General features: G+C 41.8%; 1 protein-coding gene across 3 annotated transcripts in view; it reads left to right on the top strand.

The window, feature by feature from the left end:
* PDE1C (phosphodiesterase 1C) overlaps positions 1-17,294 on the top strand; it is a 1,233,587-nt gene that overhangs the window by 864,119 nt on the left and 352,174 nt on the right. For all 3 annotated transcript variants that reach the window (XM_075315087.1, XM_075315088.1, XM_075315090.1), the window contains one exon: positions 12,150-12,266. In XM_075315087.1, the coding sequence (XP_075171202.1) occupies positions 12,150-12,266 (117 nt within the window). The remainder of the gene's footprint in view (positions 1-12,149; positions 12,267-17,294) is intronic.

The following is a 17,294-nucleotide window of genomic DNA, read 5'->3' as shown; positions in this document are numbered from 1 at the left end:
ATTCTACTGTTTACCAAAATCAAAATGAGACCTAGAACTAAAAAACACAGTACCTACAGTCAAATATAGTGGAGGTTCAAAGATGTTTTGGGGTTGTTTTGCTGCCTCTGGCATCAAGGCATGTTGTAATTTGAAATTACCAAAGGATTTTGGGTTGCAATGTAGTGCCCAATGTCAGAAAGGTGGTTTTGTGTTTTAAGTCATGGGTCTTCCAGCGGGACAATAACCCCAAATATACATCAAGAAACCCCCAGAAATGGATGGAACAAAGAGCTGGAGAGTTCTGAAGTGGCAGCAATGAGTCCAGATCTAAATCCCATTGAACACCTGAGGAGAGATCTTAAAATTGTTGTTGGGAAAAAACACCCTTCAAATATGAGAGACCTGGAGCAGTTTGTAAAAGAAGAGTCATCCAAAATTCCAGTTGAGAGGTGTAAGAATCTTGTTGATGGTTATAGGAAGGATTGATTGCAGTCATTTATTCCAAAGGGTGTGCAGCCAAATATTAAGTTGTGGGTGTCAGCAATTTTGTCCAGCTCGTTTTTGGAGTTTTGTGTGAGAATTTATCTATATTACCATTTTCCTCAGTTTTTTTGTGTTGTTTCAATACACACAAATGAACATTTGTATAATAAAACATTTAATTGCAACAATTTTCTATGAAAAACACTTCATTTTCTGGAACAATTTCAAGGGTGCCAAAACTTACTGCCATGACTGTCTGTCTATCTATCAATCAGAAAAAAGAGTACACCTCATATTTTTGTCAATATTTTTATATCTTTTCATGACACGACACTGAAGATCTGACACTTTGATACAATTTACAGTAGTCAGTGTGCAGCTTGTATAACAGTGTAAATTTGGTGTGTCCTCTAAATAACTAAACACACAACAATTAATGTCTAAACCATAGTAATAATAATAATAATAATAATTATTTAAGTTACATATTAAATATTACATATATTACATATTCACATGGATGCCCACTTGTCATCACTGCAGGCCTAGATGTAAAAAGTTCATTAGAAAGGTCTCTGTACTGTTCCTTCATACATTGTATAAGAGTGCTCCTAAACTCAGTAACATCGAGTTTAATAATCTGAGTCGGGCTTCAGTGAAGGTAGATCTGCCTTATCACAAATGACCAACAAGGATAAGTTTTCGACCCTCTTTTAAAAAAAAAAAATAAAAAAAATGTAAAAACTATTCACTTCAGTTTTCACTATTCACTTCAACTAAACCCTTCACTCCAAGCCCGTTTTCACCTTAATGACCATTATTTTGCAATTCTGTCTAGTGTCACTTTGACAAGTTATGACTCTGGAACGCTTCAACGGATCCCGGTGACTCTGACATTATTTTTTTCATGACATATTGTACTTCATGTTTTTGATAAAATTAGGATGATATTTTTTTGTGTTTAATCAGGAAAAAAATCAGAAATTTGGTGAAAGTGTCAAAACTTTAGCAATTTTCAAACTTTTAGTTTTTATGCCCTTAAACCAGAGTGTTATGTCTTTATGTCATGTAAAATAGTTATTAAATAACATTTCCCACATGTCTACTTTACACCAGCGCAATTTTTGAAAATATTTTTTTTTTCGTTAGGAAGTTAGAAGAGTTCAAAGTTATCAGCAATTTCTCATTGTTCCAACAAAATTTGCAAAGCCAATTTTTTTAGCAACCATATCACATTGGAAGTGACTGCAAGAAGCATAGGTGAGAGAAAATACCCAGAAGTGACCCAATTCTAAAATTTGCACCCCTCCAACTGCTCAAAATCACATCCAAGAAGTTAATAAACACTTTAGATGCTTCACAGGAAATATAGCAATGCGGAAGGAAAAATGAAAATTTTACTTTTTTCTTCTTACTTTTTAGCCCCAAATTTTCCATTTTCCCAAGGATAACTGGAAAAAATGCCCCCCAAAATATATTGTGCAATTTCTCCTGAGTATGCAGATTCCCCATATGTGGTGAAAAACTATTGTTGAGGTGCATGGCAAAAAGGGAAGTAGCGCCATTTCACTTTTCAAATGGAAAATTGGCTGGAATCGTTAGGAGATGGCATGTTGTGTTTGGAAAGCCCCCAATGTGTCAAACAGTAGAAACCCCCACAAGTTTCCCCATTTTGGAAACTAGACCCCTCAAGAAACTTCTCTAGATGTGTAGTGAGCACTTTGTACTCCCAGGAGCTTCACGGATTTTTAGAATGTTGACAAAATATCTCATTTTCTCCACAAAAATGTTCTTTAAGACAAAATTTTTAATTTTCTCAAGGGTAACAGAAGAATTGCACTGTAAAATATGTTTTGCTATTTACAGTGATACCCCATATGTGGGGGGGGGGGACCACTGTTTAAACGCACGGTTTGGAAGGCAAGGAGCGCCATTTAACTTTTCAAACTCAAAATTGTCTGGAATCTGTAGCAGATACTGTCGCGGGCGGAGGAGGGGACGCCGCGCTCTCCCACTGCTCGGGTCCGGCTGCCGCGGCTGCTGCGGCCTGCCGCTGCTCGGTGGCTCGAGCGATGGGCCGGATCCCGGGGACTCAAGCGGCGCTCCTCGCCCGTGAGTGAAAGGGGATTGGGATTTGGGGATAGTTTATTGTCCGTGACGCCACCCACGGTTGTGGTGATTGAATGTACACCACCGCTGCTCTGGCTGGGGATCCCGGGAGTGATGGTGTGGAGCAGCCAGTTGTTGTGTTGCCCCTCCGTGGGTAGGGGTTGGTGATCCCGGGGCCCAGTGATGGGGTTGGGATGGTGGACAGGCGGGTATGGGGCCTGTGGAGGTGCAGGGGCAGCGCTGTGCCACATGGCACGGTGGTACTCACTCAGCCCAATGAAGCACACAGAGTCTCTGCTGAAACAAACGGCTGGATGGACGGGTCCCACAGGCGGCTGCGGTGTTTTTCCCCTGACCCCAGGTTGTTAGTGTAAGTCCTTTCCTTCTCCTCCGTGCACACTCTTCCTGCTCTCCGGTTTCCAGCTGGCTCCCCGATTCAGTACCGGGGGGCCACCGCCCAGCCCCGGCTACCTGCGCTTCCACCAACTGGCTCCCCGGCTCCCTGCAGACGGCCACTACCGTCTGTCTGACTTTCTGCACAGGGGCCCTAGGCTCCAACCTAGGCCCCAGTCTGCGTCTGCCTCTCTGCAGACTTCCTCTCTCCTTCACTCCTGAACTTCTCTGGGCTTGTTTCCTGCCTCAGGCCAGCTCACTCCAGAGTGGGCGTCTCCATCTCCTGACTCCGCCCACCTGGTGTGTCAGTCTGAGCCCGAGGCAGAAAGGAGGTCACTTTGGGGATGTCTGCTGTGAACTGCTGGGGGTGGGGGTGTGTGTGTGTTGTTACCTGTGTCCCCTGGCTTGTCCAGGGCGACACAATACCATGTTGCATTTGAAGAGCCCCTGACATGTCTAAACAATGTAAACCCCCCACAAGTGACCCAAATTTGGAAACTAGACTCTTCAAGGAACTTATCTAGATGTGTGGTGAGCTCTTTGAACCTCCAGGTGCTTCAACATTTTTTAGAATGTTGCAATGTGAAAATGAAAAAAATTACCTAATGAAAGCCTATCAACAAATCTAAATGTATTATTTTTATTTGACTCTTATTTGACTTTTAAAAAAACCCAACTGGATGCCGATCATCAGTTGCAGAATGAATACACAGATGTAGTGCAAAAAGGGGAGGGGAATGGACACCCCCCAAAAAAACCTGCCAAAAATCTAATGGTCACATACCTGACCAGCGGTCTTGTAACTGATCAGCAGTTGACTAGTACTCGGCAGCAGAAGGGAGGGTGGGAAGTAGGGAACAAAACAAAAATTTTTTTTAGACTCACAGAACCAGCAGGGCAGAAGGGACAGGATCACTAATCAAAGGAATAGCAGGAAGGACAGCAGGAGTGACAACAGGAGGATCTCAGGAGGGACCCAGCAGCAGGTAGCAGGAGTGACAAGGATTCACCAGAGAACCAAGCCGAAGGGAGCAGGACTGTGATCGGAGGCAGCAGGAGGGTGCAGGACCACGATCGGAGGCAACAGGAGAAAGCAGGACCAGGACTGGAGGCAGCAGGACCGCAATAGTGACCGGACAACGACCTAGCAGCAAGCAGGAGGGATAGGATCGCGGTGGCAGCAGCTGGAAAACTGGGAGTGGTATAAAAAGCAGAAATTGCTTGTGGCACCACAAATTCCAGCAAGATCTCGAAGCAGATGGGCAGGGGGACCTTTCTCCTCCAGTCTTCAAACCAGAAAATAGAGATGTCAAACCTCCCATCTGCATGCTGATTTTAGCAATCACGCGTCACAGCCAATCCACATGTGGACTCGTGGAAGCGTCGTAGACAGACGCGAAACAGCCGTCGTCCGACGTGCCTCGTCACCCCCTCCCTCACTGCCTTCACTCTGCAACCCAATGTGGGAATAAAGCATTGTTTACACAGCAGCTCCGGTGAGTGCCTTTCGCGTTACTTTGATCACATTTATTTGAGACTTTCGAGCTATGAAATGAGCACTACAGGCTGCGGTTCCTTTGTACTACCACATAGTGCGTTTATTGTATAAGAACAGAGCAAGACAATCACTCTGCAGACAAGCTACATGCAAGTCTATAGTCAGCCATTTTCAGAGCATTTTATACTGAACAGTGCCCAGTGTTCTTTCTATTTTTAAATTTAATGGGTTCGGCTAGGATTGCAGATCCAATTGGCGATCTAAGGCAGGATCAGCGATCTTGAACTGCATCGCTCGTCTCTAGTCGGGAAGTGGTTAAAGTTTGTCAGTGAGTTGGGTTATTAAATGGACTGTTGGTTAGTAATGGTTGCCATTTGTTTCAATGGTGAGGTCACTTAGACATTGATAAGGCTGTGTTTTTCCAACTCCTTTTAAGCTCTTTTAAGTCCTATTAGGCCTCGGAGTGTTAGGGCTGGTTCACACTAAGCGACAGCGACAACGAGGTCGCTGTTACGTCACCATTTTCTGTGACATAACAGCGACCTTGTAAGTCGCTGTTATGATCGCTGCTTAGCTGTCAAACACAGCAGCCGAAGCAGCGATCATAACCGCGAGAGCAGGGAGCCGCGCACACTGCTTAGCGCTGGCTCCTTGCTCTCCTAGCTACAGTACACATCGGGTTAATTAACCCGATGTGTACTGCAGCTACATGTGCAGAGAGCAGGGAGCAGCGCACACTGCTTAGCGCTGGCTCCTTGCTCTCCTAGCTACAGTACACATCGAGTTAATTACCTGATGTGTACTGCAGCTACATGTGCAGAGAGCCGGAGCCGGCAGCACAGGCAGCGTGAGAGCTGTGGAGGCTGGTAACTAAGGTAAATATTGGGTAACCACCTTGGTTACCCGATGTTTACCCTGGTTACAGCTTACCACAGCTGCCAGATGCCGGCTCCTGCTCCCTGCTCGCTTCATTTGTCGCTCTCTCGCTGTCACACACAGCGATCTGTGTGTCACAGCGGGAGAGCGCCTTTGAAGAAAACGAACCAGGGCTGTGTGTAACGAGCAGCGATCTCGCAGCAGGGGCCAGATCGCTGCTCAGTGTCACACACAGCGAGATCGCTAATGAGGTCACTGCTGCGTCACCAAAACCGTGCCGTAGCAGCGATTTCGGTAGCGATCTCGCTATGTGTGAAGCACCCCTTAAACATAACTTTCAGGGAATTTGGAGGATTTACTATATTTCACTTTATGGTGCCTTGATTCTCGTAACATCACATTTTTAGTAAAAAATTCTCTTTTTGGGTAAATTTAAATTTGAAAAGGTTTGTTCATCTCTAGTAAATATATCTGACGTGAACTTAAATACTGACATTTCTATAATCTTGGGTTACATGTCAGGGTCTGCACTCAGAATGCAAAACTATACTATATGAAACTTTTATGACAGCCATCATAATGCCTAACCATTTTCCATAAGACATTTGTCAGCTTTGAGTCATGCATGTACATACACAGGAAAACCATAGTGTTTTTCTCCTGGTTTATTGAAGTGACTAGAGGGAATTGGGAAATAACCCCTGACAGATATTGAGCATAAAAGGAAAGTTCCAATTTAAAGATTTTAATCTTTAATGCAGGCCTGGAACAATGAGACTTGAGCTATGAGCTATGCATGAATTTATACAGACTGAACACACACCATTATTTTTACTTACAAATGAATTAAGTCTGGCCACAGGCCATAGACTCTACTCTGGCTCACATCATTTCCTAAGTAAACTTCTTTTTAACCCCTTCAGCTTACTTACACAGTCCTTTCAGCATATACAGTTCACTGAATATAGAAGAAGTCACCAGTAATTTATATTTTTCGATAATAAATATCGTCAAATATTATACAAATTGATTTTATTAAATTTTTAAGACCATAAACCAGGAGTCTTAGTCTTGGCCACATAATGTTCCATACTTTACATAGAAAACATTTGACGTTAACGGGTGGCATTCCTTGAAGGACAAGATGACGTTGTCAGTAATACTATTTATCTATACGATTTTTTTATTGCTTTTTATCCCATGTTTTGTGTGTTAGTATAATGGAAAATCAAAGTTCTGGGCATGTTCTTTCTTTTTGAGGGGGAGGGAGTTGCAGTTTTATATCCTGGGTAGAGATTAGCAAACCTGAGGTTCAGTGTTCACTATTTGTGAACACAGACTATTATATGCTCGGTGCTCAGCCCAGCGCAAGCTGCTTGCAGTGTTTGATAGACTCGCACGGGGAGGGTAACAATAGTATGATTGGATGTTGTTTGCACAAAAGAAAAAAAATGGCAAACTCCTCCCCCCGAAAGTGATCTATTTACGACTGGCTGCATTTGGGAGGAGACCCAAACTGCCCTTTTAGTGACTTCCAATGGGGTTCAGGTCACGTCCAAAACTAAACATTTCCAAAGGTCTGGCTGCACCCACTGAACCACACTTCCACAGTCTGCTCAGCTCTAATCTTGGCTCGTTCTGGACGTGCTGACACCACAGCTCACAACTGTCCCAGATTCAGCAGGACTGTCCTCCTGATTTGAGGACTCATTCCCCGGTATTCACTGACTTTGTGCCGGATCCTCTACTCAGTGCAATGCATACATCAAATTCTCCTCTGTTCTGGTTTCTCCAGGACTAAAATTCATGAACTCCTTGGCCATAGGCAGCAGCTCTATCATTGAGCCTCTGCTTGTACTGAGAAGTAAAGGAGGACTTTATAATGTTGACCTGTATTGCAGACAGGGAAGCCAGCAGCAAATGATTCAGCTACATATATACATACAAATGCATATCAATAAATTAGAATATCCTCAAAAACGTAATTTTTTTCAGTAATTAAATTCCAAAAAGAGAAACTCATATAATATTGAGTCACTACACACAGAGTGATCTGTTTCATGTGTTTATTTCTGTTAATGTTGATAATTATGGCTTACAGCCAATGAAAACCCAAAAGTCATTATCTCAGAAAATTACAATAATTACCACAGATCACCTGCAAAGGATTTCTAAGTGTTTAAAATGGTCCAATAGTCTGCTTCAGTAACCTAGACAATCATCTAAAATACTGCCACCTTGACAGATTTCCAGAAGGCAGTCACTGGCACACTCCTCAGGGAGGGGAAGCCACAAACGGTCGTCATTGCTAAAGAAGCTCGCTGTTCACAGAATGCTGTATCCAAGCATATTATTGTAAAGTTGAGTGTAAGGAAGACCGCAAGGTTGAAACGCGTAGGACAAGGACCATCCCACTTCTCTCACTGTGTGCCCCAATGCCCTCGTGTGTGATATACTGCTTTTAATGGACTAAATAAACGTCTGAAGTTTTAATACATTTCTCCGTCTCTCCGATGCTGGAAATCCCTTTTTTTTTCTAAGGAAAAAGTGTGGTAGAAAAAGGTGCGCAAACAACCGGAATAACCACAGCTTCATAGGATTGTTAAGAAAAGGCCATTTATTGGGGAGATGCACAAGAAGAGGACTGCTGCTGGAGTCAGTGCTTCAAGAGCCACCACACACAGACATATCCAGGACATGGGCTACAACTGTTGCAATTCCTTGTGTCAAGCCACTGATGGCCAATAGACAATGCCAGAAGCATCTTACCAGGGCCGAGGAGAAAAAGAACTGGACTGTTGCTCAGTGGGCCAAGGTGTTGTTTCACATGAAAGTAAATTTTGCATTTAGAATTAATAGATGCCATTCCATTCATTTATAGACACCATTAATTTAATTTATAGATACCATTACTTAGGAATCACTCATATGATTTCTTGCAAATGAAGAAACTGAATTTGTAATACTACAGAAAATAACAAAAAGACAGAGTGTGATTTCATTCTGAAGCCTTGAACTGTACTGGGCCATTGGTTTCCTAATATTGCATGTAGATCTGTTCAGATGCATTATTTCTGCACCGTTTCTTAACTACAGAGCCAGCAATAATACTTTCAGATTTGTTCTTCAGTGGTCACGATGCGGCTCGCTCTTATAATGCATGACCGATTACCAGTCTGTAACAGATGAGAACCAAATAGTGAAACAGCTGGCTGCATAGATTCTTTAAGCATGGGCTAATCTGACCTGGCTATTTCTGTGCGGTCAGCATACGCCTCATTATATGTGTAAGCCATACACAGCCTCATCTCATTCACTATTAGAATGGGTGCTAGTGAGTCTATATAAAGAATGGAGGCATCACCGCTTCAAATAAATGGCTCCAAATCTGAGCTAAAGACATAATGGACCACAATTACATTTACACAGAGAATGGAGAAAGCCTCCGCTATGGCTATCATTCAAAAAGCAATTACTGGAGCCTTCCACTACCTTTTGGATGCATTTACATACAGGATCTAATTTGTTCTTTACTTTCATGAAGTCCTTGCATGTATTTTGTTCGATTTTGTAGCCATACTATCCTATCTAGTGGAAGCTCTTGCTACCGATTTATTTGATAAATGTCACCGTTCCTGCTGTCATTAAAATGTATAATACCTTCAGGCCATTCTCAATCATATATATAGTTATTTTTTCTAAACTTCACAGTTAAAGTGTTATTCTCATCTCCAGGATCCTATCCCAATATGTAGTAGGAATAATAATAATAATAATAATAGCAAATACCACCAATAAGAAATGTTGTATATTGTAATTCTCCACATATAGCCAGGTCTCTTACCTCATGTGCAGGGCATTGTAGGTATCCATGGATAACATCCAAGGATACTTAGTTAGGTATTTAGTTAGTTAGATAGTTACCTGCTAGTGGTCATATCCATGGATACCTAAGCTGCAATGCCCTGCACATGAGGTAAGAGACATGGCTGTATAAGAAGAACTATACTACATTTCTAATTGGACTTTTTTGCTAATATTATTATTATTATTATACCTACTACATATTGGTACAAAGTTCTAACTTTATGAACATTAAAAACTACATCTTATTTTACATTTTTTCATGCATTTTACCTAACATCTTACTCCTTACACTCAAATGCATTTAATATTTGTGCGTAGACAGATAGGTGTATCATTCTAGCCGATAGAGGCTGGTTACTCAAACATGCAGTTTTACATATAATACCTATTTTCTGTAAAAGAGGGCTGGATGATGCAACACAAGCAATTTCATTATTAATGTCAACCTTATTGCATTATAGGATTTTGAGAGTAGAACTCTTTAACATTGAAGACCTATCCTCAGGATAAGTCATCAATGCCTAATCAGTGGGGGGTATGTAGCACCCACGGGGCAAGGTGTTAAACTTGTTACTCGTTGCTGGGCTGGTGATGTCGAGTCTGAGGATGTCACGGGTGGCCCTGCCCAGCTTCGTGCCCCCGAGGTGTACAATAAAGGGAGCTGAATGGAGGATGGGATGGAGAGGATGGGGGTAGTAGTGAATTGTCTCGTGACACCACCTGCGGTATACGGCCAGAGAATTAGCTGCTGCTGCTGTCGCTGTCCTACAGGGCGGATGGTTGTAGCAGCCTAGATGGTTCTGCTCCCCTCAGGTGCAGCGGGCCCCGGGAGGATGATGAGAGGAGTAGTGGCTGTTGGCGCTGAAGCGCGGGGCGCCGGCGCCAGCAAGGACGGGTGGACACAGTCTCTGCAGTTCAAGGTTTCTTTACTCACAGTCCGGTTGCCACTCCCAGAGTGCTGGTCTCTGCCGTGCTAGGCCCCAGTCGATCCCGAGCAATTCGAAGTCACCACTGGTGTTCCCACTGTGAGTCCTTTCTGGTCGGGGTCCCCCCAATCCCAGTGTGTGGAATGTGGAATGGGCTGCGGGTGTTTCCTGCACTCTCCACAGACCCTGGAATCCCGTATAGCTGTAGGGAACCTGGGCTGAGCTACCTGCTCCAAGCCGAGGGTCCTTTGGCGCTCCCAGAAGTGTTAGGTAAAGAAGAATGGACTGAAGTCCCGACTGTGCTCCTCACCCCAAGCTGTGCCTGGGTGAATCTGACTTTGTGTGAAGATGCTCCTTCCCTTTTCCCCAAGTGGTGCCCACCTCCCAGGTGGTTGTCCTAGTGACCGGGAAAGGTCCCATGTCTCGTGATGGCCACTCCCCTATCTACCCCAGGCCAACCCCTCGATGGGAAAACACCTAACTGTGTGTAGTTTGTAAATGTGAGAAACCAGCGATTAACCTCTTCCTTACCCGGGATAAGTACTGCACCATAAATGAGATGCAGTACCCTTACCGATGAGCTGTTCCCAGATCTGTTCACTTCCAGAGCTGCACTGCTCAGTCAACTGTATAGTGGCAGCAGCTGGGAACTGCATATCCACCCCCTAGTCAAATCAAAAGCGGTGGCCACTATTTCGTTAATGGAACTTCACTGTGCAGTTCGGTAACTGAGTAGCTCTGGCCGCCGCTAGCACTATAAACCACTGATCGATGTGAGTGCCGGGAGTCGCACTTCCACCAATCAGACATTGTTGACTTATTCTAAGGATAGGCCGCCAATGTTATTGTCCTGGATTACCCCTTTAATATTTTTGTTTCAGTTGTTACTCACTAACTTCTGATTTTCTTTAATCAAGCAAAATATGATTTGTGAGGGGCTTTGAAGTATGTGGACACTATATAAAAAAATAAAAGATTGATAAATGATTATTATTACTCTACTACATAGAACAGTAGAACCACCACTTAGACTGCGTTAATCCTCATCATTTGTGATAGCTAGTGACTGTTTACAGCTGTTCAGTCTTTGGAGTGAAGCGGTGGGATTACCTGTGATTTTCCTCTATTTCCCAAATCCTGCTCCTGTGTAGAGGGATAATAAAGTTTGTAAGTAATGTATGTATGAATGGAATGGAATGGATATGATAGAAACAAACACACCACTGCTATGGATTCTATAAAGAAGAGGGACATTTCCATAGATACTTGAATGGTAGGAATCAAGAGGGAAAAATTAACTACAACTTCTCTCCCACAAGAAATATGGAGAAATCTAATACTGGGCCTCCATCAGCTAGATACTAAGCCCTTTCCTACTGCAGTTTACTTAAGATACCTTTTAAAAGAGAATTGTACTAAGTTTCCAAGTTATCCCCAATCCGGTTTCTGATTGCTGGAGTACAACCACTGAGCAGCTCTACTGATCACCTGATGAACACATCGTTTCTACTTTTACAAATTCACTTTATAAATTGCATAACTGAGTGTTATTAAAGTAGTACTTAAACTGGTTGTCTAGTCTAAATCCATGTATTTGCAGACTTATGCATTGTCAGATCGCACGCACTGTGCGCAGTGAGGATTCTCTGGTGTCAGAGCTGGAAATGGCGGTCACGTTGCTGCGCGGAAGCGATTAACATACTCTTGGCCACATCCAACTAGAGGGGTGCAGCCTGTGTGCTCCTCTGGTCGGATCCTAGCCAGGAATATCCATATCACCATGGATTTAGATCAGACAACTCCTTGTACTTAACAGGACTCAACTCCCTCTGAGAGTTGATCATATTGCCCTAATAAAATGTGCAGAAATAAATGTAAACTACAATCTATTGCAGAAGGCATATTTCTATGTACTTGCTTCTCGCAGGATAAAAAGTAAGCTGTAATGTGCATGTTAATGCTATAGCCCTTGTGTGGGTAGTGAATATTAATACCTGTATGTTGCTCTCTTGCAGAATGTTGACAAGTGGTCCTTTGATGTATTTGCACTAAATGATGCTAGCGGAGATCATGCACTTAAATTCATCTTTTATGAATTACTCACTCGTTATGATTTGATCAGTCGCTTCAAGGTGGGTGATTTCACATATACTCTTTAATTTTTTAATCTATATTACCAAACCACTGAATCATAATGAAATATCCAGTGATATTATAACAAAAGACTATGTATATTGCTTTTATATCAAGCAATTTCACATGAATTACTTGGAAAATGATTCTGAGTCTTAATTGTGTTACCAAAATGTACTTATAAACTGCTAATGATAATGGAAATTTGCTTTAAGGAAAAACGGTTTGTTCTTTAAACGTCTTCACAGCTCTTCTTAGTGGATTCTAAGGTTCACAACTGTCATCTCCAAACTGTGCTATAATCATTAAATAAAAAAACAGGTAGAATGGAATGGGCAGCAGATCTACCAGCCTAGATGTTTTGGGAAAAAAGACCTAATGTGCAATTTCATTCTGATATATATATATATACAGTGCCTACAAGTAGTATTCAACCCCCTGCAGATTTAGCAGGTTTACACATTCGGAATTAACTTGGCATTGTGACATTTGGACTGTAGATCAGCCTGGAAGTGTGAAATGCACTGCAGCAAAAAAGAATGTTATTTCTTTTTTTTTTTTTTTTTTTTTAAATTGTGAAAAGTTTATTCAGAGGGTCATTTATTATTCAACCCCTCAAACCACCAGAATTCTGTTTGGTTCCCCTAAAGTATTAAGAAGTATTTCAGGCACAAAGAACAATGAGCTTCACATGTTTGGATTAATTATCTCTTTTTCCAGCCTTTTCTGACTAATTAAGACCCTCCTCAAACTTGTGAACAGCACTCATACTTGGTCAACATGGGAAAGACAAAGGAGCATTCCAAGGCCATCAGAGACGAGATCGTGGAGGGTCACAAGGCTGGCAAGGGGTACAAAACCCTTTCCAAGGAGTTGGGCCTACCTGTCTCCACTGTTGGGAGCATCATCCAGAAGTGGAAGGCTTATGGAACTTCTGTTAGCCTTCCACGGCCTGGACAGCCTTTGAAAGTTTCCACCCGTGCCGAGGCCAGGCTTGTCCGAAGAGTCAAGGCTAACCCAAGGACAACAAGGAAAGAGCTCCGGGAAGATCCCATGGCAGTGGGGACATTGGTTTCAGTCAATACCATAAGTAACGTACTCCACCGCAATGGTCTCCGTTCCAGACGAGCCCATAATGTACCTTTACTTTCAAAGCGTCATGTCAAGGCTCGTCTACAGTTTGCTCATGATCACTTGGAGGACTCTGAGACAGACTGGTTCAAGGTTCTCTGGTCTGATGAGACCAAGATCGAAATCTTTGGTGCCAACCACACACGTGACGTTTGGAGACTGGATGGCACTGCATACGACCCCAAGAATACCATCCATACAGTCAAGCATGGTGGTGGCAGCATCATGCTGTGGGGCTGTTTCTCAGCCAAGGGGCCTGGCCATCTGGTCCGCATCCATGGGAAGATGGATAGCATGGCCTACCTGGAGATTTTGGCCAAGAACCTCCGCTCCTCCATCAAGGATCTTAAGATGGGTCGTCATTTCATCTTCCAACAAGACAACGACCCAAAGCACATAGCCAAGAAAACCAAAGGCCTGGTTCAAGAGGGAAAAAATCAAGGTGTTGCAGTGGCCTAGTCAGTCTCCTAACCTTAACCCAATTGAAAACTTGTGGAAGGAGCTCAAGATTAAAGTCCACATGAGACACCCAAAGAACCTAGATAACTTGAAGAAGATCTGCATGGAGGAGTGGGCCAAGATAACTCCAGAGACCTGTGCCGGCCTGATCAGGTCTTATAAAAGACGATTATTAGCTGTAATTGCAAACAAGGCTTATTCCACAAAATATTAAACCTAGGGGTTGAATAATAATTGACCCACACTTTTATGTTTAAAATTTATTAAAATTTAACTGAGCAACATAACTTGTTGGTTTGTAAGATTTATTCATCTGTTAATAGATCCTGCTCTTGTTTGAAGTTTGCAGGGTCTAACTTATTTGCATCTTATCAAACCTGCTAAATCTGCAGGGGGTTGAATACTACTTGTAGGCACTGTATATATATATATATATATATATATATATATGTATTGATACATATACTATATACTTACAGATCATGCAAAGTTTATCTTGACTCAGATGACCAAGCAAATTAACCCTCTTAAGTCAGATTACTTTCTGTAGCAAGTTATAAAGATGGTGTGTTGTGACTCAAGATAACCTTTGTTACATCGGTATAATATTATTCAAGGTTAAAACTTTAGTTATTTTTTAGATATTTAATAAACACTTTTCCACAATATCTAGAGCACAAATTATGAGTAAAGTACCAAGTTTGGACCTGTGGAAGCTCAGATTCCCCATGTTCAGCAGGACTTTAGTTGAAAGTTTGGTTTGGGACCAGAACTTGACCCTGGACCGTGAACCCTCTATAAGTAAATGGTGAACCGAACTTTGGTGCTGTAATATGACTGTAAAATTTTTTATGATATGGTCTAGGGGGCTGTAAAATGAAGGAAAAATGGGGCAATTTAAATGCAAACATAGGGCTATGGAATAAATAAATTATATAATAACAGCCTATACTCACCTTTAGTGTCCACACCGCTCCAGCAATAGCAATGCCAAGTCCCCCAGGGCTTGTGTGATGTTGTTATGTCACATGAGCCCTGCAGCCAATCAGCAGCCGCTAATGAGCTGCTTCACTTTAACTTCTGCTACTCTGACTGGAACGGCACTAGCACCGTATTAGAGTACAGACTGGTATTATTTATGTAAATGAGCTCTTCCAGGCTATGGGGTGGATGTTGCCTGGAAGTTAACTCCGCCTCCAGAGCTTATTTTAAATAGCAGGGGCGTTACCAGTGCAGTGTGTGATGGCCGTTCTCTGCTGTCACTGCAGAGCTGTGTGTGGTTATAACTGACACTTCTGCAGGTTCCTCTCAGCTTCGGCCTCCACCTTACAGGCAGACAGGGTTGCAATATTGTTGCAATGAAGCAGAGCTCAGCGAGCTGTAAAAATGTGTTTGCAAGAAGTCAAATTTAATTTCTCATGTTCTGTGTCAGTTACTTGTCTCATCTAGTAACGCTCCTTTTATTTAAAATAATCCCTGGAGGCGGAGTTATCTTCCAGGTAGTATCCGCCCCATAGACTGGAAGAGCTGATTTACATAAAGTGATAAAAGATGATATTTCCACAACAATGCATTTGATAAGAGACATAAAGGTAAGACTATTGTCAGCATTCTAGAACCTGTATGGCCATATTAATAGTTTAAAAAGGTCAAATATGGTGACAGATTCCCTTTAAGTCTTTTCTTTCCCTTTACAACTTTGGTTATCTAAATATTTTACACAAATTCATGAAATGTGACTTTTACCAACAGTCACATTTTTGGTTGTATCTTACACTACTTTTCCCTTGAGGTACAGATTTTGGGGGTAGTTTTCAACTTGGTGCAGTTTTAGGAAAACATGGAACTTTTTTAAGGTGTTGTGACTTTTGGTGTTAAAAAGTTGCAAAAAGCGGTTAAAGACAAAAAAGAGCAGAGAATACAACACAAAAGAAAAGTGACTATAAGAAATTGCAACCGATGAATTGGGGCCAATAACTTTATGAAGCCTGAAAATTTCATATTAGAAGAGTTATGGTTTTAATATGGGATTTAATATGCCAATTTTAATTCCTGACACATTTATGGAAATTCAGCACACAACCATATATACCTGTTATGGTATTGTTCTGTGATCATCTATTTCCTGTGCTTTGACTAGCTGAATAAATAGAAATGTAGCAGAAATATTATTTTACCATTCAAATTGTTTTTCTTGCAAAAACAGTATTATAATTTTTACTTGATGTCTAATTTACAATGAATATTTCTGGGTGAGATCTGTTTACAACGCTTATAAAGCATTATGACAATTCCATTCACTGTACATTTCTACTAGAGAGGCGGAAAAAAAAGACAAATCCAGATTACATTTAGCCGAGCGTTATTTAAAGAGGATTTTCGCGCAAATCGTAAAAATATCTATGTATTAGTAAGTGAGATGTAGAGGAAATATCCAGATTCTGCTGATTATGTTTCTAATGTTTGATCCTTTAAAAATCCTTCAGCAACTTGGTAATTAAATTCTCAATAATATAAGGATGATTTGTGAAAACTCTAGGCTGCCTTGTCTGAAAGTAGTATTACATGGGGAATGGTCTGCTGTACCATTAGCTAAAACCTCACAAAATAATGTGTGCTATTTAACTAAATGCACCCAATAGTGGACTTGGACCGAGAGTTTCCTTTATTCTTGCTCCGTTGCCTCCCGGCCTTCTCAGAATTGACTGATAATTGCGTATCTTTATGTATTTGTGACACCTATCAGTACAACAAAGCCACAACTTAAATCTGCTGTGTTTATTTTTAGGGTATATAAGACAAAAGGCACATTTTACTCAGTTTCAGCTAATAATTATCTATAATGGTTTTTTTTATTACAAAAAAGTCTAGGTTTCCATTATTCGAATGGTAAATAATTTTAATCCTTAAAAGGGTTATCCCACAAACAATCTAAGAATCTTAGAATATTTTAATTTCCACAATTGGATGTTATATAAAGTGTTCCTGCCAATGCTGTGTACTGTGTAATGGATGTGTCTGACCGTACAGGGATATGGTCTGATCATACCACAGCTCCTGGGCTGAGATAATCTTATATATGTGCCCCTGCAATGTACTGTGTAATGGCTGTGTCTGTCCATACAGGGACATGGTCTGATCATACCACAGCTCCTGGGCTAACATAATCTTATATATGTGCCCTTGCTATGTACTGTGTAATGGCCGTGTCTGACAGCACAGGAACATGGTCTGATCATACCACAGCTCCTGGGCCAGGGAGGACACAAAACGTATACAGCATGGGATCACAACTGATACTTTCTCTGAATCGAACTTTTTTTTTAAACAGACAGGGAAAGGTTTTTCCTCACAGAAAGAAACATCTGCAATCTCATGCTGTCCTGTCTGTGTACTGTACTCTTTTACTTCTGTTGAGAAAATGTTCCTGCTTTGTC

The sequence above is a fragment of the Anomaloglossus baeobatrachus genome, chromosome 6 (assembly GCF_048569485.1).
Source record: "Anomaloglossus baeobatrachus isolate aAnoBae1 chromosome 6, aAnoBae1.hap1, whole genome shotgun sequence".
NCBI lineage: Eukaryota > Metazoa > Chordata > Amphibia > Anura > Aromobatidae > Anomaloglossus > Anomaloglossus baeobatrachus.
Note: the sequence above shows the minus strand (reverse complement) of the source record. Positions and strands in the feature narration are given on the sequence as shown.